The 24445-nt window shown below is 39.9% G+C and overlaps 1 protein-coding gene across 3 annotated transcripts in view; it reads left to right on the forward strand.

Moving 5' to 3' along the window:
* Nucleotides 1-24445, forward strand: part of LOC134821753 (calmodulin-like) — a 104362-nt gene that overhangs the window by 10373 nt on the left and 69544 nt on the right. For 2 of the 3 annotated variants that reach the window (XR_010161044.1, XM_063832499.1), the window contains exon 3: nt 15002-15077. Coding sequence is in view for 2 of the 3 variants with exons in the window: in XM_063832499.1 (XP_063688569.1) it covers nt 15002-15077 (76 nt within the window). In the remaining variant the exon portion in view is untranslated. Of the gene's footprint in view, nt 1-14035; nt 14190-15001; nt 15078-24445 lie in introns of those variants that run through there. The other variant, XM_063832502.1, reaches the window with a different exon arrangement.

The following is a 24445-nucleotide window of genomic DNA, read 5'->3' on the forward strand; positions in this document are numbered from 1 at the left end:
AGTTCGATTCTTAACAGTCGTTTCATTTGTCTAAGTCAAAGTAAAAAAAATATGAATTTGAAGCTAAATTGGATTAAAAAGATCGAAATTCTGTTTTAAAAATCCCGGCTAATATCCCGGCCAAAACGGTTATCCCGGCCGGGACCGGGACCGAAAAAAAAAGCCAAATCCCGGCCGGGATCCCGGTCGAGCTCTGATATTGTATTAAGAGGCTCGTTAGTCAATGCAGAGGCAGCTATTGAGGGCGTCTGCCGTCCAGGCGTCCGTGGACGCCCTGGAATTATTATCTGGTGCTTGAAACAAATAATAATCATTTAATCTGATGTCAGTGCTATTTACAGTATTTATTCGCGTTGATAAGTAGTTCCTTAATATGCATCAAGAAATTTACATATAGATTCAAGTTTCTAGGGGCCGCATTGCAATTATGGTCTCAGAACCTTGTTAAACTTAATAACATCGAATATTGTCACTGAGATCATATCATGATTAATGATTATATGAGACCATTATCAACCTTTTTTTAACAGATTTGTTATTTTGATCACGTTTGTAAATAAAGAGCAGGTAAGGAAATGTGTGGTTATTAAAACACTATTTTTTATGATCGTGTATGTGTATTTTATGTCATTTTCTCTCTTATCCCTATAATCAAATATCTGTAATTCAGCTTTTTTTGTTTAACAGTAACAAAAAATGTGTTCTTGAATTCTGTACAGATATATAAAAGTTGAATTACAAGGCAACTGCATACAAATCTTTTCAACAGCAAAGTGCTAAAATCTAAAAAACTGGTTTCATGTAAAGCAAAAGCTGCAAAGAGTATGTTTCTTAAATCAGTCAAGGTCTCTGAGCTGAAAGGTATTTTAGCGCGAACATGCTTTCAGGCTTTCTTCTGTTCACTTAATTTCATTTCCAGATGCAGAGTTCAGACGATTGTTCTGAGTTTAATAAGAACTGTTTCAACATTTCCGCTGTTGAGTCATGGACTTCTTCGCTACCGTAACAATCGGATAAAGAGTGAAGCGGATAGTCAGCTTCTTGGGATTGTCAGAAGCTGGTTAAAATCCGTAGTTGTTGTTTTCGGCAGATCTTTTGGTATTGCAACACCCATGTCATCACCTACGAGAGAGTTTGCTTAGATTATGAACCGCTTATATCATATATGGGGCTATATGTATCATGCTTACTTAATGGTACTATAAGAAACACAACCACAACAGTCAGATCACTATTTGATAAAGCACGCTCTTAATGGTGATAATTTAATTAACATTATCACAATACCGGTCTTGCCAGTGCAGCAAAATCCCGGCGGTAGTGCAGCAAAATCGGTAGTTATGAATAAATATACTGACAATGAGGGCAGGTCGGGAGAGACGTCGTTACAGTTGTGCTCAGGAGACTGGAGACTGGAGACTGGAGACTGGAGACTGGAGACTGGAGACGGTCCATATCGCGCTCTTTGCTAGTTCCGACCTGAGGGGTGAAGTTGTTACATAGTTGTAAGTAAGACTAGGTCCGATATCTGCATGGCTGTCAATTCATTGAAGCCGTCGATCAAGCCTGATAAAGTTAAGCAGGTTAGTAGTGTTGGTGCAAAATGATCGTAACCTATTGTAACAAAATTAGTGAGTGATCAGGTGATTTTATGAAATTGAGTGACTTGAAGTGATTAAGTGTTGGTTTATTTACCTTACTTTCACTCATAACATCCATCTCTATAGTTTCCACAATAACATTCTGACCATGCCTTGGCCTTCGTACAATTACGCTTACAGAATTCAAGGTTTTACTCCAAGTGTTTTTAAAGTTTTTGACCGCTTCGTGAAGCGACGAATTTATAGTCTCATTGTAAAGCACCGGATTGATGGCAGAGTTTATGGGCAAAACAATTATTGAAAAATAAGAGTACATCGGAGTGGCATCTAGTACTTCAAACGAGTGCAGAAGGCAGATAGCTAAGAAAGGACACCAACATACCAGGTCGGTCGTTATTAATATTGCGATCTTCCTCTGCATTTTCCTGTGTCGTTTGCGGAGACACTTCTTAGACCTATCATCAGCGACTAGGTTTGAAGAGGGTACAGCTGATAAGTTTATCAGGACATAAGAGAAGGTTATTACGAATATGCAAATAAAGTTCAGTAATAAAACTGACCAGACAAAGAATCGCTGAGGATCCTCGTTAGTTACGAAATATTTGAACAGACAGACTGGGTCATTTCCATAAAATCTGAGAGGATGTCGCCTTATCCCACCATGATCTCGTGAGAACATTGTGTCTACTAGCTCATTTATCACAGACCATTTTAATACCTTCTTCTTCATCCGACCAAAGTATTCCTGAAAGATACTGAAATGGGCGGTTTTACTTTTACTTCCAACAAAAAGTCGGATGTGTCGGTCATACACCAGGCCGTTCACAAAGAAATCCTCCATGACTGGCAGAAGAGGCAGGACCGCTATCGTTACTGATGCCAAAAATATCACCGCACAGATCAGAGACATCTTAACCCAGAATCTACAACTCACATTTCTAGGAGCTGTAAAAGAGTTAACAGAGCGGTAGCGGATGATACTCAATGCTGTCATGGAGAGAAGTGAAATCTGGGAACCTATAGTGCTGCCCACCCCTATCAGGCTGCAGACTTTGCTGGTCAACCACTCTACCTGAAATACGCAGAACGTCTCGCCGTAATGAATGTCAAGTCCAGACAAAACAACCAAGTACACTCCCGTCAGGAGGTCTCCCAATCCTATCAGCACAATAAAGATCTTGTTCGTCACCGAATTTACATGTTTACTCTCCCATTTTCCAAACAGTGACTGTGACATAGTAACAAAGTTTAGAGCCATGGCTAGTATTCCGATCACCGCTGCGGTGATCTTTAAATAAATCTTGTTGATTATCTGTCTCCCACACTCATCATTACACTCGTCAGACGTGTCGGGACAGTCGATACTACCGTCACATTTCTGGGACAGAGCAAGATAGTCCTGAGAAACGCAGAGGAAATTGTTGGTACATTGTCTCTCATCCGAACCATCTCCGCAGTTGTCAATCAGGTTACATACATGTTCAAAAGGAACACAGTTGCTGTTATCGCACACAAAGAAGTCGTTATGGTAGAGATTATCCCTGGATCTAACTGCGAAGGTGATCTCTGAATTGCTCCTGATAGAGTATATCCTACCGGGGAACTGGTTGGCACAGGAACTGTGCTGTATTGGTTTAGTAAGAGGACAGCTAGAGTTGACACACTGACCAGTACAGCTCAGATAAACATAAGCTTCACCAAACATATAGTCACAGCTGAGCCGTCTCCCGGGAGCTGCTACTTCTGTTGAACTAGTTTTACCCAAGAACTCATAGTTCTCAAGCTTGAATGATACCGTTCTACAGAGTGAGTTTTGGGACCTTTGGATTTCTATGAGACCATCCAGGCAACTTGGGAAGATAACAACTTTAGGAGTGGTGATGGATCCTTCAATTGAGACCACTCTGTTAGAGGTGCTAATTGTGTTACTGGAGATCTGACACACCCTGATCTCGTTACCACACGTCTCCACTTTGTCGCACAAACTTGGTAACTCTACAAATGAGCCTGAAGCACAGAGATACACTTCACTGCACATCTCTTCCATCTCCCTGTACCTCCTGGTAATTCCGGATCCACAAGTAGGCCACTGTTCACTCTCGTCCTCACCACCCTGACAGTCCTCCACACCATCATTAACCCACACAAGAGGAAAATTCACTACATTTATTGAACTAGTATCCAAACTGAAGGGTCTGGTGCAGGTGCAGACAGTTCTCTTAAGACAAGGAGCTCCCAATTCATCAGTATTATCAGGACAGTCCACCCTTCCGTCACACAGCTGGTGTTTGTGTAGCAAACAGGAAATACTCGTCTCCACACATAGCTTGTCCAGTCCATTATCACAGAGTTGAGGGAGAAACCTGCTCTGTTTGGTACACACAGCAGTTCTGGATACTGTGGAAATATAGCCGTTAATTTCACAACTGAGGACCACTCTGGAAGGGTCTGAACAGTTGGTCTGATCCAGCCCGTTATCACACATTGGTGTATCTGAGAAGGTAGAACAGCGAGTTGAGTTGATAAGGGGAACCACCAAACCTCCCCTAGTACAGGCTGTAATGTTCTCTTGATCGCACAGACTCACCCCAGTACTCTCTTCATCACAGGACAACTGATTACATCTCATGTACATGGGTGAAATATACCTGGTATCGGCATCACAATAAATCCCGTACGTGAATCCGTTACAATAAGCCTCATCTTCACAGTAGTTATCAAAGAAATTAACAATTTGACACTCACCGTCACAGATCTTACTCGCCTCGAACTCCCCGCCCGTCCTCATGGTATACATGTCGTTAGAGCAGTCTTCCTCGTCTATTTCAATGTTTTTGCAGTCCTCCGTTCCATCGCAGAACTTTAACCAGCTCCCTCTACTCATAGTGTCTGTGTACATGCCATACTTACTCGAATTGGGGATGTACCAGATCTGACCAGGCGCCAACATACTCTGCTTCATTGGATCACAAACGAACCCACAGAGAGTCCTGTGTTTTTCCTGGTAGAATGAGTCGGTGGTTTTCCGGAAGTTAAGGAAATCAGAGTATCCCCTCAGTCCACAAGCCTGGTAAGAGATGGGGTCATTGGAGCAGGTTCCATTAACTGTCACCTGCCTCAACCGTCCCAGGTACGTGGTTCTCAGGAAGTATGTCTCGCTGGAGAACGGGCATTTCATCACCAAGGAGGAAGTGTTTTTACATGCCAGCTGCAGGAAGTTGTAGAACTCTATCACCTCAGTCTCACAAGTGGTACCCCTCTCAAGGAGGAGTTGTAGGAGGAAACACAGTCGTAACACTCGTATCATCTCTCCTGGGATCCCCTTTAGTCAGTAAGTAAGATCGCAAAATATGAGTATCATTTCAAACAATTTGAGCTTTATGTAGTGGTATAAAATGCGTTGCGGTAGCATTTAACCCCTTTGTTCTTTGCAGATCAAAAGCTTTACGTCAAATCTGTTAACTCCATTCGAAACTTGCATAAAGGTATTATTGAATGAACCGAGCGTACTATAAATCACTCTATGCAAGTATGCATATGGAACCTTGAAATTTTTCTAAAAGTGCCCCCGATAGTTTTTGAACGCTTATCTGCTTATGCAGCAAAACCCCTGTTATGTATTTTACACAATTTCGACGAAAAAATATGGGATGGTCAATCCAACAACAAGTTCGTAAAAATATTTCAGTTTTTGAGCCACTTCCAAATATGAAAAAAAATGCGGGGAAGGAAATCATTTCTTGGAATTGCATGTCGGCAGTACCTTCAATAGGCAAGGCCAAGATTGTTTCGCAACGTTAAGAATAAGTGAAAATATAGGTTTGAGGAACGTCGCGAAGTCGCGACTTTGACCTGTAAAACCAATTAACGCTGCAGGCTTTATCATTCTGGATACATTTGCAAAACCTGCCCATTTTAGCAATGGTTAGGGTTTGCAGTTTAGATAGCCATGTGGCACGCTGCAAATAAATTATTCGAGAAATTCTTCTCGAATAATTTTCAAGACTTGATGTCATCAATTTATTATCGGAGAAAAAAAGATTTAAATGGCTTTGCTCCAAATCGATTATTTGAAACTCTTACCAACCATCAAATTTTGAAAGAGAGAACAAAGCTTTCGAGCGTGCTAAATCACTCTACGGTCGATCTTCGAGATTGTTCTAAAAGGGCCCCCGACCAGGGACAAAAGGATTTCGCGGCATGTACGAAATCGCGAAATTTCCCATTCTCCGCGACAAATTTTATGTATAGTTTAATGTATAGCCTGTTAAATTTCGCGGTATCGCGAAATTTGGCCAAAATAATCGCGAAATCCTTTTGTCCCTGCCCCCGACAGTTGAAACCAGCTTGAATCGATGTATTTTCGGACGCTGATTCAGAATCACCCCCAATCCCATGACATAGGGCCGGGTTAAAATGCTCCCCTGCCGAGATATTGGCGAAAAACTGTCTTGATCACGTGATTTGACCGTGGAAGGAAGTTGGTCGAATTTTTCTTTAGGGTTAGGGTTTCAGCATATGCTTTTGTTAGGGATTGGGTTAGTGTAGGAGTTGGGATCAGACTAGAGGGTTAGGGTTTCGAATGGTCGTTCAGGGCCAGCTAGAGAACGGGTTGAAAAAGTCACGTGACAGTCGAGTGTAGAGTGATTACTGATTAATCATCATCCCAAAGCTTTCAGAATCTAGAGATTATTTGAATCAAATCGAACACAAAGGACCAACATAGATTAAATGTTTGATAATGGCTTAAATCGGTCTTTTCGCAAATGGGTAGGGTTTGCAGTTTAGATAGCCATGTGGCACGCTGCAACTAAATTATTGAAGAAATTCTTCTCAAATAATTTAGTACGAGAAGAATTTCTCGTACTAAAGAGACAAAGAAAGCTTTCAGAATCTAGAGATTATCTGATTCAAATCGAACACAAAGAACCAAAATAGATTAATTGTTTGCTAATGGCTTAAATCGGTCTTTTCTTCAAAAAACTATTACGAAATTTCTTCAGAAAACTATTACGAAATGTTCTTTTTTGAATTCACTACATCCATCTTATATAACCATGATATTTTGACTCATGGTCAAACTCAAAGGTCTCATTGATATTCATGTAAAAAGAAAAAAAATTAAATAAATTTCTAGCTCGAACACAATCCCCTTTACTCATTTCTCAAGACTACTTTAACTACCGTTCACTAAACCTTGACTGCGACTTCGTTAACAAGGTTTGGCCGGTAGAGGGTCTGTAGTAGTCCCATTACCTTAGTATTGCTGTACATGTACTGCACAATCCCATTGCACAAATTTTAAGAAAAAGTTTTGTCTCGTCAAGCTGATTACGATTCTGTATAAAGTATTTTTTAAAAAACTGACACTTAGAGTTATAATAGGTATTTTAAGCCTTAAAGTTAAATTTGCCATTTTTGGCCCTTTTTTACATGAATATTTTATCTTACTAAGACCTTTGAGGCCATATTTCGTACCTTAAATCTCAAAATTGAGATAAATCCGGTTTCAAAAACTTGGACATGATCATCAGCTACACTCACAAGAATTTTTGGAACGATATCTCAAGACTTGTGCTTTTGTGTGATTGGTAGCATGTACATATTTGTCCACCGTGAAAATTTCTGCTTCTCTCGACCTTATTTGGTTTGTAACTTCGTCATCTATTGTTCAATTATATAATCCTTTAGAGGGCTTTTTATATGGATTGATATCAGTTTTAAGTAAAAATATCAGTCAAAAACCTTGAAAAATGACTAAAACTACTACAGTGACAGACTTTACCAAATTGAAAGAAATCTCAAAAAGAAAAAGCGAATCTTTTCGAAAGTGCGTACTGTCGAAATATTTATTATACATTTTCATAGTTTGAAGACAAATCGAGGGTCCAACCAAAAAAGGTTTAATTAGTGTTATGTATGATGTTATGTATAATTTACTATTTTGTAATCTAGCACCGCAAATATTTAACATTTTGCCGCGAATTTCCGATTTTCAGCCGCAAATTCACCGCGAAGTTTGAATCTTCTACTGCGAATTGTAATCTCCTGCTTGCTATCTGATCTTTCGGCCTCAAAACACGAACAATTTATTTCGTTGCTGCAATATCGAATTATCATGACAAGTCTTCAATCCAAAAACCTAGTTTCGTCCCAAGAATAGATTCAATTGTATCCAAAAGAAGCCAAATAAATAATAATTCCATACAACAGTCACCACAATCTGGCCTCTCAATGCATTTCTATGATAATTTTATATATTATATATATATAAATTTGACCAAAACCCATAATCATGGGTAGAGTGGACCGCTGCCAGTGTCTCTCTTTCCCAAACAAAAGGAAATGATATTAATTTGATTGACCGTTCTCAAATGCAAAATGATACCGAGAATGAAATCGGTCGCTCGCTTTTCCCATTCATTCACGGCTTACGAATTGTAATAATTTTCGATTGATTACATGTCAATCAGATGCTGTAAAAATCTCTTTGGGTTGCGTTCGGGTCGATACCTAGTATTTCGGGGTAAGGGTGGTAGTTATCACTTATTGCATTAGCTGAAGTTTATTGAATCTTTATTGCCGAGTACAGCTGCCTGCTTTGAGTAGTTCTTCTTAATCTATTACAATTGTAAATGAATGGGAAAAGCGAGCGACCGATTTCATTCTCGGTATCATTTTGCATTTGAGAACGGTCAATCAAATTAATATCATTTCCTTTTGTTTGGGAAAGAGAGACACTGGCAGCGGTCCACTCTACCCATGATTATGGGTTTTGGTCAAATATCATCTCTTTTTGATTATAATGTCAGGGTACTTTATAAAGTCGAAATATAAACTGATATTTTCATTATAATAAGGAGGATGTTTCAACGATTTCGAAATTTTTCCTTTAAAAACATTTCCTTGTGTTTAGGTAAGCATATCGGTCCATCACTGACTGAATATACCACTTAATACTCATTCAAGTTGATATTAAATTCATATATAATGACATTAAACTGTCGTGGCAAAGCAAAATTTGTTGGAAATCACGAATGAGCAAAATTCTCACCTTTCGCACGTGCAAACTTTGAGCGGACGTTGCATGCGCATCCAATATTGAATCGCCGTAAATTTTTGCATGTAATTGTTTTATATATAGTTTGATAAGCATGCAAAGTTTCAAAGTATTTCAAGAAGAACTGTAATCACAACGGCATTCTCAAGTTGACAGAAAATGACGAAAACAGCAATTTTCAGTGATTTTAGCAATTTTCTATCAATTTGGGCGTGTCCCCACGTGTGCAACTTTTCGATTTTCAACTTTAAAACTAGCCTAATGCACAATTTATACCTATAGGAAGCAGAACTGAGCTCCACAACCCAAGGAATGGCCCAACACCAAAGAATACTAAATCGCAAAATTGACGTTTTTATAAAATAATTCTTCAAAAAAGCACAAACTTCAATGACAAATATCTTTATGAAGGAGCAAGCTAGAAAAACTTTCCGGTAGATTTTCAGAATGCTTGAACAATTATCTAAGGTGAAAATTTCCTCAGATTTTGAATAAAATTACTCCTTAATGGGTTAAAATTAATTTTAAAAGTTATTACTTTGTCAAAAATCAAGTTTTAAAAACGGTTAACTTGATGACGTCATCAAGGGGTGTTTATGACGTCAAATAAAATTTTTATACAATGTAAACTAAAGTGTAAACAATTATTTTCAAGACCTGTGGTCGGAAATGGCTGTATCTTTTATACTTTTGAATCTATGGACACTTAAATACAGGCTACAATTGACTGGCAAAGCGTCTGTCCCTGAATATATATGTATATCTGTATGTATGTATATGTCCCGACAATCTGTCGTAAAACAAGGGGTTCTAGAAAACCCATTTCCCGATGCTCCTGAAACCTGAAACTTTTTTTGCAGTCAATTTGGTCAACGTCTAGACGCCCTGAAAAATTTCAGATCTCTAACTCAATTTTAACATGGTTTTTAGGGCACCTGAATATGGCGATTTTGGGTTTTTTACCGAATTTCGTATAACAGTGCTGGCGAGTATTTTATGCAAATTTCTTAAAAGTCTGAACATAACTATTTTTTATTCCTGTCATCTTTGACATCAAATTAGAATGGTTTGAACTAAAAATAAATCTGCTGAACGACTTCCGATGAGTCTTGATGCCTGGAAAACTCCGGCTGGAGGCGGCGGCCTTCGGCCGCCGCCTCCGGCCGGAGTGCACGCTTCGCGTGCACAAAAGAGGCTTGTAACGTGTACCAAAGGGGGTATAATAGTAAAAGGGGTATAATAGTAAAGGGGGTATAATAGTAAAGGGGGTATAATAGTAAATGGGGAACATAGTATACCCACAATAAATGCAACGGTCGTGCTTGCCAACACTGTGATATTTAGATAGTTTTTAGCGGACAGCTTTTTCGCGGCTTTAGTAGTGTAGTATAGCTGCATGGTAGCACGATGAATACTAATTAGGGGATGTCACTAATCTGGAAAACATCTAGTACCACGCGAATTTAGAGTTAGAAAGTTAGAACAGACCAGAGCTGCCCATGATTATCCGTGGAATCAACATGCATGTTGATCGATTTCCTTTTGATTATTTAATGTTGATACAGCTTAGAGTTTAGTACGTTCGTGTTCTCCTAGAAGATTTTGCAGACATACTTGTTTACCTGAAAATTAACACGTGATCAATCATGGAATTATAGCATATATGGGATATTTGGGGTGATGCATATTTTTATGACGTCACATGTTGTAATGATTATACCACATATGGAAAAATTGCATAATTTAATTACGTGTCAGCTTTCAGATAAACAAATAAACCTCGCCTTCCCACCAGGGACAAAAGGATTTCGCGGCATGTACGAAATCGCGAAATTTCCCATTCTCCGCGACAAATTTTATGTATAGTTTAATGTATAGCCTGTTAAATTTCGCGGTATCGCGAAATTTGGCCAAAATAATCGCGAAATCCTTTTGTCCCTGCTCCCCACCAGAATCTATTGGGGGACTTGTACCTTCCTGGCTTGCCAGGACGGACTTTTCAATCCAATTCAATTCAACCTTCATGTAGATATTACACTGCTCAGGAGAAATGTGTCTAGTTACACCAGTACAATTTTTCTTAATCAAGGTTTATTAATATAATTAATTATACATTGTATTCCATTGCCGGCATATTGCAAGATCTGTGCCACTGCTGCGATTTTACTATTCACATTTTAGTTCATACATGTCGGATGTTTCGTTTTGTTTTGAGATAGGATTAGAATTTTGAATCGTTCGCTATCGAGAGGATTTATTATATCATGGTGATGATGAAAGTGAATCATTACCTGGTGAAGAGTATGTTTTACATTATTATACTTGTCTAGCTAATCAACTATAATGGAACTTGTTCCTGTACTAACCATAGTAACCATAGTAACCATGGTAACCATAGTAACTATGGTAACCATAGTAACCATAGTAACCATAGTAACCATAGTAACCATAGTAACCATAGTAACCACAGTAACTATAGTAACCATAGTAACCATAGAAAAAAATCGTGCGTGGTGTATAAGTATAACAACAGCGTAAGTTTCAAAACTAAAGTTAATTTGTAGCAGCGTGTCAGCTTTTGAAGCTTTACCAAAATGTAAGTGAACTGACTGTATTTTGTTTGGACAATAATAGCCATGAACTGTGCCTCCTAGCACTAAACATTAACTTTTGAACGATTAAAATTTAGCCAAACCGAAAAAAACACATACAAGTTACTACTTTATTAAGATTTTGATTATGATTTACTCTGTGAAGCAATATGAGAATTATAATAGTTCCATTGATCCGTGACATCGAGCTTGTGTCGCGTGACTAAATTAGTTTTCGCTGTAGTATATAAAAAAGTGCTTATTGTTATTATATACACCTGCAATTATGATAGTATCGGTGCAATTATTTCAACAATCACACTTGTGACTATGGTTACTATGGTTACTTGAGCTTCTTTCTACAGTCTGATCTTTCCTGTCGGTGTATAATCCATTGTAACCATAGTAACCATGATCCATTGATAATGATGTCACTCACCTGACACGCAGGTTGCACAATTATCTTAGTCACTCTTCAAACACGCTTGTTAGTCAATTAAAATAATTAGGGCCTTCTTAATCTTGAAATAATGATAATTGTTGAACTTGTATCCGGCCTTGCAAAGGACTGTTTATTGTCCTTCATCGTGCAGCCTTATTACAGAGCAGCCTTACTACTGAATTCAGTGCAAACTTTCTATAGTTCTGTCTAATTCTTCTGCAAATTCTGTAAAATTCTAAGAAGTAGGCTTCATGTTAAGCTGAAATCAAGATTATATGTTCCAGTTTCTAGGTTACTAGGTTACTAGGTTTCTAATTGTTACGTACCAGTCCCCAAACAAACATCGCCGCTCTTCGTTTTGTCTATTCATGTTGCTCTGTCAAATTGTGTCAATTTTGTTTTATACGTATTTTTGTCCGTGTCTCTTCCATTTTTAAAAGTCCTATCATAACTGCTGAACAAGGATTATTCAATTTCAATAAGTCTCGCCAAAAGTTCAAGCTTTACTTCTGATACTTCTGCATCAGATAATCTTGCGTCATTACCGTACACTTTACAGCTGTAACGTTCTTCTTTTTACTGATATTCATAGATGTGGATTCTGGTGGGGAAGTGATCCTTATTCTTTGACACGTGTTAGTAATTTATGGGGTTTAATTATGGTGTTTGATTGTAAACAGTGGAAGTTGATTGGTTAATTGCTATCACGTGTAAAAAAAAAACACTTTTTGTTGTTATTCATAGCTAAGATGTCGCACCATCGCAATAAGTGAATTATTCCCAGATAAGGATTGTAAGCAGACAAATACAACCTGTTCCCATTCAGGTTAACTCTGGTAATTGACCATTGACCCTGTTAACTTTTGTTCACTTCTGTCAACTTCGGCTCACACGGTTCGGAAATTTTAGAATGTCTGAATTTATCGAGCGGATAGTTGTCTATTTGAAGCTTATTCTATCGTTTGATTATTCTTTTGATTGCCTTCTTGACTCAAGGCATGTGTCAAATTTACAACATCTAAGTTACTCAATCGAAGAGAAATCAAGCGTTTAATTGACCAACAGTTTGATCAATAATCTGTAGAGGATTCTATTCCGTATCCTTACAAACATCGTTATTCTTTATTCTTGATATTGTACGATCAAAAGTCACGTTTGATTGAATTCAGAGAATGTTATTAATAAAGAAATGTCTAAAATAATTGAGAAAGGGGTTAGCTAGTTGATTGTTTTTAAAGTCATGAAATAACCGTATTATATGTCACCCAGCTAGGCTGATAATCTGTGATTTGTCCACTTACCTTTACGCTAATTAACCCTATAAAATGCACATTTAATATCGATTATGAACATGAAAGAGATCCTTCATCTGCAATAATCGCTAACTGTTAGTTTAGCTTTTCCCGGAATCGTGTCTCGATTTTCGCTTCTTTATTTTAATTTGTTTAATATCCGTCTGAAATTAATTAAATGACCATGTTCAAAAACCACCGTTCATTACAATGATATTTTGATTCTTTTTGATTCGCGGTTTATCTGTCCGTCCCCGTTTGGATGATGATTAATCACTCTACAATCGACTGTCACGTGACTTTTTCAACCCGTTCTCTAGCTGGCCCTGAACGACTATTCGAAACCCCAACACTCCAATCTGACCCCAACCCTAACCCTAACTCAATCCCTAACAAAAGCATATGCTGAAACCCTAACCGGGCCAACCCTGACGAGAAATTAGACCAACTTCCTTATACGGTCACATCACGTGATCGAGACAGTTTTTCGCCAATATCTTGCCAGGGGAGCATTTGTACCCTATGTCATGAGTGTGATTCGGAATCAGCTTCCGAAAATACATCGATTCAAGTCGGTTTCAACTTTAAGAAAAATTTTGAAAATCGAGAGTAGAGTGATTCAGCACGCTCGTCCCCGTATATAACTTTGAAAATTATCGTTTTTCCTCAACCCACTGTTTCCTTTGCAACCTTTCTTATTCCAATTCTATACTTTTCTAAACTAAAGTTTAACTTTATAAACTAACTCCCAACTTTCTTCAAACTTATGTCTGCTTACTTCTTTACTTGTCAACTTGTGCCTGCCCTAACCAGTCCGAGCCTTCTCCCAGTCTAAACATTCTTTGTTGCTATTGATTTTATCCAAGTTTTCTTGTTGTATACTTCTCCCAACTCTGTATTATTTGATGAAAGTTTTGAATCATATAAAGACAGCTGCACTGGAGAGCTTATCACCTCTTAATCTATTTAATTAGTCATAACAAAAATTAATTTATCAAATAAGACGATCTTCAACCTCTAATTAATCAACTTATTATCCTATTGCGGCCAGGATAAACTATGTATCTGTGGACGCGTAAACTAGTTAGGTGAACAAAGTTGTCAGATGAACAAAGTTCACCCACAGCCACTATCTGATCGTTTTAACGATGAACCGATCTTACAAGATTACATTAGAACCTTTGACAAGCCCGCACTGAAGCCGTGAGTATGGAGAAATCAGCAGTTTTAGATGACATACATTATATGATCATACCATCTGTTCCAATATCATATTATGGCCATAATATTATCATATCATTATATTGTATTTACTGGGGTTGTGCGGGGTCTGGAATTGTGGTAATCATAGTAACCATAGTAACCATTGTAACCAGTCCAGGATTAATAATATTATCATATCATTATATTAAATTTACTGGGGTTGTGGGGTCTGGAATTGTGGTAACCATAGTAACCATAGTAACCATTGTAACCAGTCCAGGATTAATAACATTATCATATCATTATATTAAATTTACTGGGGTTGTGGGGTCTGGAATTGTGGTAACCATAGTAACCATTATAGCCATAGTAACCAGTCCAGGATTAATAATATTATCATATCATTATATTAAATTTACTGGGGTTGTGTGGTCTGGAATTGTGGTAACCATAGTAACCATTATAACCATAGTAACCAGTCCAGGATTAATAATATTATCATATCATTATATTACATTTACTGGGGTTGTGGGGTATGGAAATTGGAATTGTGGGATGTTTAACTCAATTTAACATGGTATCACGTGGTTGCAGAGAGTATTCTCTACAATTATAAACATTTTATTGAAATATGAATGAGGATTCCACTATATCACTACAGGATTTGAGAAAGATATTGCTTCAACTCTCTTCTACAATACCACTGTCCTATAGAAGTTTAAAACTATAGTATTGATCAATTCGATAAAATTTATAATAAATTAGAAATTAATCGTATAATTAATTAGATAATTAATTACTTAATCCCTCAGGTCGGATACCAGCGTAGCTAGTAAACCGCAGTTTGGTGCCCTCTGTCCTGTCGACACGATGGAAATCCAATTCACGGTGAGTTTCAGTTAGAAATTACAAATATTCGGGTAAAACATTCACTTATCTGTCAAATAACAACCACCGCGCTCTAGAGCCGATTTTAAACCGCTTTTAAACCGGCCTATAGCTAGTTCAGAGCTTTTCTAGATCCAGTCTAATAGCTAGTCTAGATTTGGTCGGTTCTAAAACAGGTCTGACTGTAGAGGGATGGACGGTGTTTGACCTTTAATTCCCTGACGATCTGCTTAAAATAAAACTATTTGCGTGGCTTACCAAGTATCTAATCAGCGAATATTAAGAAACAATTAACATTATGAGAAAGTCAATAACCGTCAAATAAACAATAAAAAGGAAAACCAAACTCTTTTACGTTTCGAAAATTGCTAGGTAACCTATTAACTTAGTAGTAACTAAGTAACGAAATGTATACCTAGTAACAAGGTAAATGTATCTCATCCGTGATGCTCTATTTGATAAACGTTGTTAGGTTGAGTAGTAAGCTCCACGTTATTACGTTTCCCTCCAATCCAGGTAGACCCAGTATTAGTCCCAATAAGTTTCCCTCTCTTCTCCCTGATCATATCCTTAATCTCCGCACTGAAACACACCCTGACCAGCGGGTTAAGTCCAGATAACAATATGTAGATACCACACGAGCCTATAAAGTTAATGACAGGGTACCTGGCCTGATACACCTGATAAAGGACACAAAACACCGACATCACCAGGTTACCCAGGTTCATGATCCCAATAGCTAGACACCCTTGTCTGAAGGACTTAGCCGAGTTCTCACACAATGTCTCCATCCTGCTGAGCAAGAAGATGGTGAGGCCGGATAAGAAGAGCCCCGTGAAACCTACCAGGGCGGGGATAGCAGCTACAGGTACTATGAGTAGAGGAGCGTACCCAGGTTCACTGTGACTGTAAACTAGCTGGCAGTAGAGGAAGAAGTAGACTTTGTGCTCTCTTACCCTCTCTGCTGCGTCTGTGAAGCCCACTGTTATCTCGTAGGATACCATCATGAGAGCAAGCTGCATGACAGTATATAGACCCAGTATTAGTTTAGTGGGTATTTTACAGAAGGGAAACTTAACGTTAACAAACCGACAGCAGGAGAGGAGAGCTGTTAGCAGCATTGAGGAGTAACCTGTTGATTTGAAGAGCATGGACTCTACCTGCTCTCCTATTGTCCCGTTTCTAACTGCTGGCAGTACCTCGTTAGAAAACAAACTTGCAGCTACACGTAGCGGGGAGTAGATGTTAGAAAGGAAGTCTGAGACAGCTAGCATCATGAAAAGGAGCCGAGTTAGCTTGAGTTTAGTGTTCTGATGGTAGTTGAAGTAGAAGACAACAGGGTTGAGAGAGGTGGAGAGGAGGAAGGAGATGACGATGGTGAGACCGAGGAAGTAGTTAGTGAGCTGCTCAAAAAGGGTGATGTCACTGCATTCCTCGGAGGTGAGGTGGCTGTAGTAGGTTTTGTATTCTTCAGGAACTGTGCTGGTGTTTACTCTACCGAATATCATGTTGATATTGCTGCTGGGTTATGCTTTGTGTTGGTTGTTACTGCATTGTGTCTTGGTAACTGCAGGTAACTAGGAATGCCATCCTGAGATAGAGGTTGAGGTGATTGTGAGGCTTTTAAATGAATTATTGTGCGAATGTGGTGATGAGAATATTCGAGTTTGAAGAAATTAAAATCACTTCCGATCGATTGAGTTCAATGATAGGATTTTCCCCTTTAGAAACAGCGACCGGACAAAAAGATAAAAACAGAGCATTAGCCACAAAAACTGAAATGAAAAGCGTGAAAATCGATTAAACCAGATCGAAACATAATTATGATGACAAAAACTGATTAAAGAGGGATAACTGCGTCAGGTTCACATGACCACCTGGTGTGTTACTCTGTCACGTGGTTACCAAGCAACCAAGCGTGCGTAACCACGTGGTTACCTAGCAACCAAGCGTACATTATAGCAACACGTAGTAACGCGTATCTTAAAATGTCTAGCGTGTGCATGCACTGTGTAATTGTATAACTATCTTCAATTTAGGTGTTGAAATTAGGCATAATACTTCTTTTGTGCCCTAAATTTGCAAAGCCTCAGTACAATCCTGAGTAGAGGCTGTTCCTGGGGCTAACTCTTATCTTTGCACGTTCAGTTAAACTGTTAAAGCCGGCCAGGTGTTAGGTAAAAGTGATAAATTATTCGGACCTCATGTTTCGATCGACCCAGATTGAACAATCGTATTCAAATGATTGATGTTTAATGCCGTAGAAATAGATAAATGACCACAGATGTTCAACCAACAACCCTTTTAAACAGCTGCTGCTGGCGAGACTAATTGTTTCAGTAAAAATAACTCCAGGGACTCAATGCAGTCTTATGTAGAAGCTATCTTTTAGACTTAGAGTTTCCACTAGAGTTTTAGAAGAGAAGCCACTTTTAACTATTTTAAATTCTCATGTGACGACATTAACTGCAGTTAAACATTCACAAAAGTGGTTAAAGTTTAACAGAAGGTTTATTTTACTATCTGTCTTCACTTCATTGCCATATTTCATCAGGGTTTAAGTAGAACCATAAAACGTAAGAATTGGTCACGCTCAAATAGAGAACAATTTGAAATTCAGTTTTGACACAGAACAATATTATATGAAGGCGATTATAACACGAGTTGTGAATGACAATATTTAAATAAGAACACAGCAAATAAGCCAAAAGCTGTATAGGATAGCCCAAAATTAGCTGAGTTACCTTACCTTACCTTACCTTACCTTACCTTACCTTACCTTACCTTACCTTACCTTACCTTACCTTACCTTACCTTACCTTACCTTACCTTACCTTACCTTACCTTACCTTACCTTACCTTACCTTACCTTACCTTACCTTACCTTACCTTACCTTACCTTACCTTACCTTACCTTACCTTACCTTACCTTACCTTACCTTACCTTACCTTACCTTACCTTACCTTACCTTACCTTACCTTACCTTACCTTACCTTACCTTACCTTACCTTACCTTACCTTACCTTCTCCAATCTACAAGGTATAAGTACAATAATTCCTTTCCTGATAAGAGCCTTTCCCTTGTGGCATCAAACGGGATCAATTATAGAAATTTACTCAAGAAAACATTTCAACTATGCGACTCATAAATAATATTCCAATCCGGATTTTACATACAATAAAATACTCCGGCACTACGAACACTGAGTTAAACTATGTCAGTGGATAATACCATACTAGTAACTAGCTTAATAAATTAGTACTAACTCTAAGTTATAAAAGAGAAAATAAAAGGACAACACTGATAAATTACACTTCGCCAACAAAGAAGAAGCCGCATTAAAGTATTAAAAACATAATGTAGTAGAAAAAAAAAATGTCAGTTAAACAAAAAATTCAAATTTTATGCCATTTATAACAGACAAAACTAAATTAAAAACAAATCAAAGGAATCCTAACGCAATGTGTAACATGGCTGTCGATGTCACTCTTCGACACAGTTGAGTAGTATTAAGTAAACAAAGTTATAAGGCTGAAATCAATAGCTCATGACATTACTCGCGTTACTCGTCGTTAGTGACTTATTAGTGACCTTATTGTCGTTAGTGACTTATTAGTGACCTTATTGTCGTTAGTGACTGATGAGCAGCTCATCTCACCAGTATTAGTAACTCTATCTGCAGTATTGAAAAGCTATTTCTAAGAAGTTCTTTCAAGTTCAGAAGTTTATTAATTTCATTAATAGGGTAGGACTGCAGTTAATGTAAGTGAATGAAAATAAGTGATAGCCAGAGATTAAAGTCAAACAGCAAGCAAATACAATACAAACGTATATCAGGAGTTCAGGACTAAATATAAAATATAAATAAACACGTGCATTATGAGTTATGACAAATAGGCTCTGCATAGTATCGTGAATAATGAATATTCCTAATATTTAAGAACTGCAGCTGCTGACGAGGTACAACTGTATAACATTACACGTGATGAATATGCAAGTGTGTGACTACAAAGTGCAATAAGAATAAAATATCAAACGAGGCAGTTATCCACCTGAGCAATATGTCAAAAAGTGCAAGCTTGTCGACATTCTCCCTTTGTCTCAAAAGTTTGACTTGAATGATCTTATTTTTTTCCACAAAGTTCTTAACAATTTAATTCCTGTTTCGCTGCCTCACTATCTCTCTTTATATCAGGGCACTTCTCGACTAAGACGTTGCCACCTCGACAGTCTGTCTATTGTGTCATCAATTTTACCTAAGTTAAGTCAGAATTCACACACCACATGTACCTCAAATAGCCCACTGGCAAAATCATTTTTCTACAGAACCCATATACTGTGGAATGGACTCCCTTTACAGGTAAGACAGATTGTGTCTACTAGTCTTTTCAAAGCTGAGGTCACTAAGCATCTATGGAAATGTTTATTGGATAGTGAAACAACAGTCTAGCCTAGTCTCTTTGCTCCCCATATAATTATTATTTTTGTTTTATTAATTTTTTATCTACCTTCCTATACTTTCAACATCATATCACACTTCACCCGCACACCTTCTCACACATTAATGACCATTTTAGACCTGTATCTAATGTATCTGGAATTTGACGTATTGAAATACAAATTTTGACTCTATATCCACAGTTATTCACCATGGATTTGTTTGTTATTAAATAGTTTTTCATAAATTTTTGGATTTAGATTAATTCGATGTAATGGGTCCAAGTTACTGCGGACATAGTTCACTATGTGTTTACCGTGTTTGGGTGCCCATCATATTTTACAGATGGGGGCGATATTTTGAACGATTCTATTTTATATTCATCTATTGCTGTACTCTGTAAAATTTGAAAAGTATTTAATTAAAAAAAAATCACTTGAGTGAGTCGGAGAATCATATTATGTAAAGATGTAGGTAATAAAAATGAGGCTATTCGCCGTAACGGGATACGCTTGAATGGAGAGTTAGTTCGAAACGTATAATCGCATTAGATAAACTAGCAGGAACCCGTCAAACCTTTAAGACTGGTGTCAAGGCTCTTTGGTGGCCGGATCAGTTTCCTACCCTAAAGTCTCCCAGTAAAAATAATTATTACCTATTTAATTCGCGTTTTTGACACCACTTGGGGGTCCAAATTTTGGGTACTAAAATTCTTATTCCTTGGCCGATTTTCGATTTTTTCATGCTGATTTGAAGGCCATTATAGCATTTGAATCAGTTTAAAAAGTTTCAGTTTTATATCTTGTACGGTTTTTGCGGAAACCCGTGTTAAAGTTGATGCCGTGGTGTCAGTAAAATGGTGCGGATAAATAAATATATATATAGTAAGATAGACTATGGTGTATTGTACTATGGTAGTAAGTAGATTGCTAAATAAATAGGACTGTATGAGTATACAACAGGATTCGGAAACTTTTCATAAAGTGTAACCAAGCGTTCGAGCTTTATTATACAATGTATACAATGTACATTATACCATCTCACTCCATTTCCTTTAACAGGATTATTTAATAATTATTTTATCGAACTGATTCATCAGCCCTTCATCTGAACAAATGGAAAATATCATTAACAGCGTTATAACCGAATTTAATTTGTCACAATTTGTCGCTATGACGACAGGATAATGGGGGGGGGGGGGGGGGGGGGGGGGGGGGGGGTCCAACCCGATCATTCCGATCATTCCGATCCCGATTTTGGCCTCATCAACCCTCATATCGGAAAAATCGGGAAAATTTAAATCTTTCCTCTGAGGTTTCTAGGCGATATAGGTAGCTATTTCTGTACTTAAATATGACAAGAAATCGATTGGTGGTGGTCCCAGAACCCCAAAATGGTTTCTAGTTCCAAACAAGAATCGTTTCGTCCGAAAAAAAACACACTGTCGTATCAACTCTTGTTTGACAGAAACATCCATCCCGGTCCACAATTGAAAGAGGTACGGTTGGTAATAACAATCGTAACAAATAGAGAACGCTTTAGTAACTTTTGATTTAAATTGTCTCCACAATTTGTAACAGGCTATCTGCAGAAATGGGTAGCACGGTTAATGACCATTGACCGTGCTACCCATTTCAAGAGGAGGACTGAGGACGGGGAGGAGGAGGACTAAGAGAACGCGAGGGCTAAGGACGACGAGGACTGAGGACGAGTACGAGAGCGAGGACGAGGACTGAGGAGGAGGACTGATAAGAAGGAGGAGGAGGACTGAGGATGACGAGGAGGAGAAGGAGGACTGGGGGAGGACTGAGGAGGAGGAAGAGGACTGAGGAGGAGGACTGTGGACTGAGGAGAAGGAGGACTGAGGAGGACAGAGGAGGACCAAGTCGAGGACTAGGAGGATGAGGACGAGGACTAAGGACAAGGACTGGGAGGATGAGGACGAGGATTAAGGACGATGAGGATGAGGACGATGACTAAGGACGAGGAGGAGGACGACTGAGGAGGAGGACTGATTAGGAGGAGAAGGAGGAGGAGGGTGAGGAGGAGAACTGAGGAGGAGGAGGAGGAGAAGGAGGAAGACTGAGGAGAAAGAGGAGGACTGGGGAGGACTGAGGAGGAGGAGAAGGACCGAGGAGGACTGAGGAGGAGGAGGAGGACTGAGGAGGAGGAGGACTGAAGAGGAGAGGGAGGACTGAGGAAGAGGAGCAGCTCATTGGTGAGGAGGAGGAGGACTAAGGACGAGGAGGACTGAGGAGGAGGACGAGAGCGAGGACGAGGAGGAAGACTGAGGAGGAGGACTGATAAGAAGGAGAAGGACGAGGACGAGGACTGAGGAGGAGGACTGATGATGAAGAGGAGAAGGAGGACTGGGGGAGGACTGAGGAAGAGGAGGACTTAGGGAGGACTGAGGAGGAGGAGGACTGAGGGAGGACTGAGGAGGATGATGAGTAGGAGGACTGAGGATGAGAAGGAGGAGAAGGAGGAGGAGGACTGAGGAGGAGGAGGAGGACTTAGGAGTAGGAGGAGAAGAAGGAGAAGGAGAAGGAGGACTGAGGAGGAGGAGGGGAGGACTGAGGAAGAGGAGGACTTGGGGAGGACTGAGGAGGAGGATGACTGGGGGAGGACTGAGTAGGACGATGAGGAGGAGGACTGAGGATGATGAGGAGAAGGAGGACCAGGGGAGGACTGATGAGGAGGAGGACTGGGGAAGGACTGAGGAGGAGGACTTAGGAGTAGGAGGAGAAGGAGGAAAAGGAGGAGAAATAGGAGGAAGAGAAGGAGGAGGAGGACTTATGAGTAGGAGGAGAATGAGGAGAAGGAGAAGGAGGACTGAAGAGGAGGAGGAGGAGGACTGACGAGGAGGAGAAGGACTGACGAGGAGGACTGAGGAGGATGAGGATGAGGAGGAGGAGGAGGATGAGGAGGAGGACTGAGGAGTAGGACTGAGGGGGAGGAAGAGGACTAAAGAGGAGGATCAGGAGGAGGCTGAGGAGGAAGAGGACTGAGGAGGAGGAGAAGGAGGAGCAGGACTGAGGAGGAAGACTGAGGAGGATGAGGACGAGGACTAAGGACGAGGACTAGGAGGATGATAACGAGGGCTAAAGAAGAGGACTGATTAGGAGGAGAAGGAAGAGGAAAAGGAGGAGGAGAAGGAGGAGGATAAGGAGGAGGAGGAGGAGGAGGATAAGGAGAAGATTGAGGAGGAGGAGGATGACTCAGGAGGAGGACTCAGAAGGTGGAGGAGGACTCAGGAGGACTCAGGAGGAGGACTGAAGAGGAGGAGGAGGACTGATGAGGAGGAGGAGGACTCAGGAGGAGGAAGAGGACGAGGACGAGGACTAAGGACGAGGACGACTAGTGTAGGACTGAGGATGAGGACTGATGAGGAGAAGGAGGAGGAGGACTGAGGAGGACGATGAGGAGGAGGAGACTGAGGAGGAGGAGGAGGACTGTTGAGGAGGAGGAGGATGATGAGGAGGATGACTGTGGACTGAGGAGGAAGACTGAGGAGGACGAGGACGAGGACTAAGGACGAGGAGGAGGAGGACTGATTAGGAGAAGAAGAAAGCGGAGAAGGAGGAGGAGGATGAGGCTAGGAGGAGAAGGAGGAGAATGAGGAGGAGGACTGGGGGAGGACTGAGGAGGAGAATAAGGAGGACTAAGGATGAGGATGAGGACGAGGACGATTATGAGGAGGACAGAGGATGAGGACTGATGAGGAGGAGAAGGAGGAGGATGAGGAGGAGGAGGACTGGGGAGGACTGAGGAGGAAGAGGAGGATGACTGAGGAGGAGGATGAGGAGGAGGACTCAGAAGGAGGACTCAGGAGGTGGAGGAGGATGAGGAGGAGGACTCAGGAGGAGGAGGACGACTACGAGGAGGACTCAGGAGGACTGATGGGGAGGAGAAGGAGGAGGAGGATGAGTAGGAGAAATGAGGAGGAGGAGAAGGAGAAGGAGGAGGACTGGGAGTAGGACTGAGGAGGAGGAGGGGACTGAGGAGCAGGGTGAGGAGGACTGAGGAGAAGGACGAGGACGAGGACGAGGAGTCAGGAAGAGGACTGAAGAGAACTGAGGAGGAGAAGGACTCAGGAGGAGAAGGAAGACTTAGGAGGAGGAGGAGGACTGATGAGAAGGAGGAGGAAGACCAGGGAGGAGGAGGAGGACATGTAAATGTTTTGTCTGTTTTTGTCTGTTTTTGTCCGTTTTTGTTCGCCCTACTTTTTGTCCGTTTTGAAAATATAGGGTACCGAACGGACACAAAACATGATCCCCCAGCCAAGCATGTGTTACGATACAAATGTACTTGACTATACATTTAAGTTGCAGTGTACTAGTGATATTATGGTATGTTTAAAGACCGGACCACAAAATATAACCCGGTACCTAGTGTTGTACTAATACATAATAACAAGTAACAGGGATAAAATTAATGAGCAGAAACAATCGATCTCACGTCAAAAGGCCAAAGCACTCGGGTCTGGGAGTACATGACAACTCCAACTAGTAGTGAGTATACTAGCGCCCCTGCAGTGGAAAAACACATAAAACATACTATTGGAATGTCCAATTGGTTCGTTTTCTCATAACAATATAGCATTATATGGAGGGGTTCTGGTTGAATTATATCACTTCTGAGAGGTTTTAGAGATCGATTCTGTTAATTTCTCAATTTTCCGATTTTTCCGATTTTTCCGATTCCGATTTTGGCCTCATCAACCCTCATATCGGACATCGGGTTGGACCCCCCCAATGGGGCCTCATGTACAAAAATGAGAAAAAGTCATAAACTGTAGGAATTCGGTGCAATTAGGCTTTAAAATTTAGAACTACAACGCTTCCAAAGACTCAAAACCAAAGATTATTAATTGATCTAAGAAATGTCGCATAAATATAAGAAAGTGGTGTCAAATTATGTTGAATTAT

This window comes from Bolinopsis microptera, chromosome 10 (genome assembly GCF_026151205.1).
Source record: "Bolinopsis microptera isolate Bmic1 chromosome 10, MBARI_Bmic_1.0, whole genome shotgun sequence".
NCBI lineage: Eukaryota > Metazoa > Ctenophora > Tentaculata > Lobata > Bolinopsidae > Bolinopsis > Bolinopsis microptera.